This window comes from Colobus angolensis, unplaced genomic scaffold (genome assembly GCF_000951035.1).
Source record: "Colobus angolensis palliatus isolate OR3802 unplaced genomic scaffold, Cang.pa_1.0 Scaffold30, whole genome shotgun sequence".
Classification (NCBI taxonomy): Eukaryota; Metazoa; Chordata; class Mammalia; order Primates; family Cercopithecidae; genus Colobus; species Colobus angolensis.
The window spans coordinates 5,474,258-5,475,998 of NW_012116266.1; the positions used below are offsets into that span (position 1 = coordinate 5,474,258).

Here is a 1,741-nt window from a genome sequence, read left to right on the forward strand (position 1 = left end):
AAAAAAAAAAAAAAAAACTATTTACAGGAAAAAGGATTACAAGGCAATATACCAAAATATTAACAGTGAAAAGCTTGAGAAGTGGTAAAATGGTTTTTTATTTTTCCACTTTTTTTCTTCTTTTTCTGGGTTTTCATGAGTATGGCTTTTATAATGAAGACAGATTAACATTTTTTAAAAAACTTTTACAAGTCCATAAAGTCACAAACTTTTTTTTAAGTTATATATAATAAAAATAATTTTGTAAGGTTTGCTAGTCTTTCCATTATTGCAGGTATAGTACCATCCCAATAAACATAAATCCTACCAAAAGAAAAAAAAAATTTTGAACACGCCACCAATCTATCAAGTTTATCTTTTTAAATTGATAAAGAAGTATGAAATTTGTTTAAAAAAAAGGGGGGTGAAGGATGAAGTTTCATTATAGGGCTGATTATGTTACCATGACAACTGAGTTTTAATAAAATTCACAATTTACTTTCCTATCAAAATCACACAGATAACCACCCACAAAAAGACGTAATCAAAAAATAACCTAATATTAAGTTTCTATTTTCCAAATCGTACATGTGAGTTAACTTACATAATAAAAGCTGCCAGCATTACAGACAGCCTGTGTTTATTATTAAGGGTTCCTCATAGGCAAATAGGAAAATATTGTGGTCTCACTTGTGAAATATGATTGATTGAAGATTCCATCCTTCGTAGCTGGGATGCCTGGATATCCAGCATCTGCAGGACATTGTTGGCCAAGGTGTTTATCAGATAGGCAACACTTGCTAAGGATTGGGTGGTATAGGCTTTGGTTTCTTCTAGGGCTCTCTGCTTATCTGATGACTAGGAAAAAAAACAAACCAGTGATCATTAATTCAAAGATAACCCATTTCTAGCAATCTAACCTAACAAAAACCTCATCACAACGATTCTGTTAACTGAATCCACCAGAAAGTAAAAAAACAAATCCACCAGAAAGTGAAAACTACTGGTATCACATAAACCCCAAACCAAACTATTGACTGAATTAACTAATGTTTTCATGTTGAATAGACACATTTTTGTACAGATGCAAATAAAACTCTAAAGCCATTATCTAGAAAATGAGATCCAATGGACAATTTGAGCAATGGTAGCAAAGTATACACTGCTTGGAAAGGTAGCACTGATTTGAACGTATAAATTTTGACACACTTTCTTCTGCTTTTCTGAATTCCTCTTTTCCTTTCACTCTATTATGTGAAATGTGGCCAGAACATAATATCTGATTAAAGTGATAATAATGTTTAACCCAGGAAAAAAAGTATTTTAATTATAATGATATGATAAATAAAATGGTAATAATGATTATGATAAACTGAAAGTAATAAAAGGATCCTTCCAAAACATTGTGTTATACCCCTTCAAGATGTAAATTGCCATGTTGACCAAGCTGGTCTCAAACTCCTAGGCTCAAGAGATTCATTGGCCTGCCTCAGCCTCCCGAAGAGCCAGGATTCCAGGCATGAGTCACCATGCCCAGCTAAACATTAATTTTTAAAATAAATTAAGTTGACACACGCAGTCAGGCTCATTCTTCTTTTCCATTTTAAAATTAAGATTTCTTTTTTTTCTTTTCTTTTTTGTTTGAGACGGAGTCTTGCTCTGTCGCCCAGGCTGGAGTGCAATGGCTGGATCTCAGCTCACTGCAAGCTCCGCCTCTCGGGTTCACGCCATTCTCCTGCCTCAGCCTCCCGAGTGGCTGGGA

The 1,741-nt window shown here is 34.1% G+C and overlaps 1 protein-coding gene across 10 annotated transcripts in view; it reads right to left on the reverse strand.

The window, feature by feature from the left end:
* ABI2 (abl-interactor 2) overlaps positions 1 to 1,741 on the reverse strand; it is a 126,791-nt gene that overhangs the window by 77,018 nt on the left and 48,032 nt on the right. For all 10 annotated transcript variants that reach the window (XM_011949916.1, XM_011949917.1, XM_011949915.1 and 7 more), the window contains exon 2: positions 670 to 837. In XM_011949916.1, the coding sequence (XP_011805306.1) occupies positions 670 to 837 (168 nt within the window). The remainder of the gene's footprint in view (positions 1 to 669; positions 838 to 1,741) is intronic.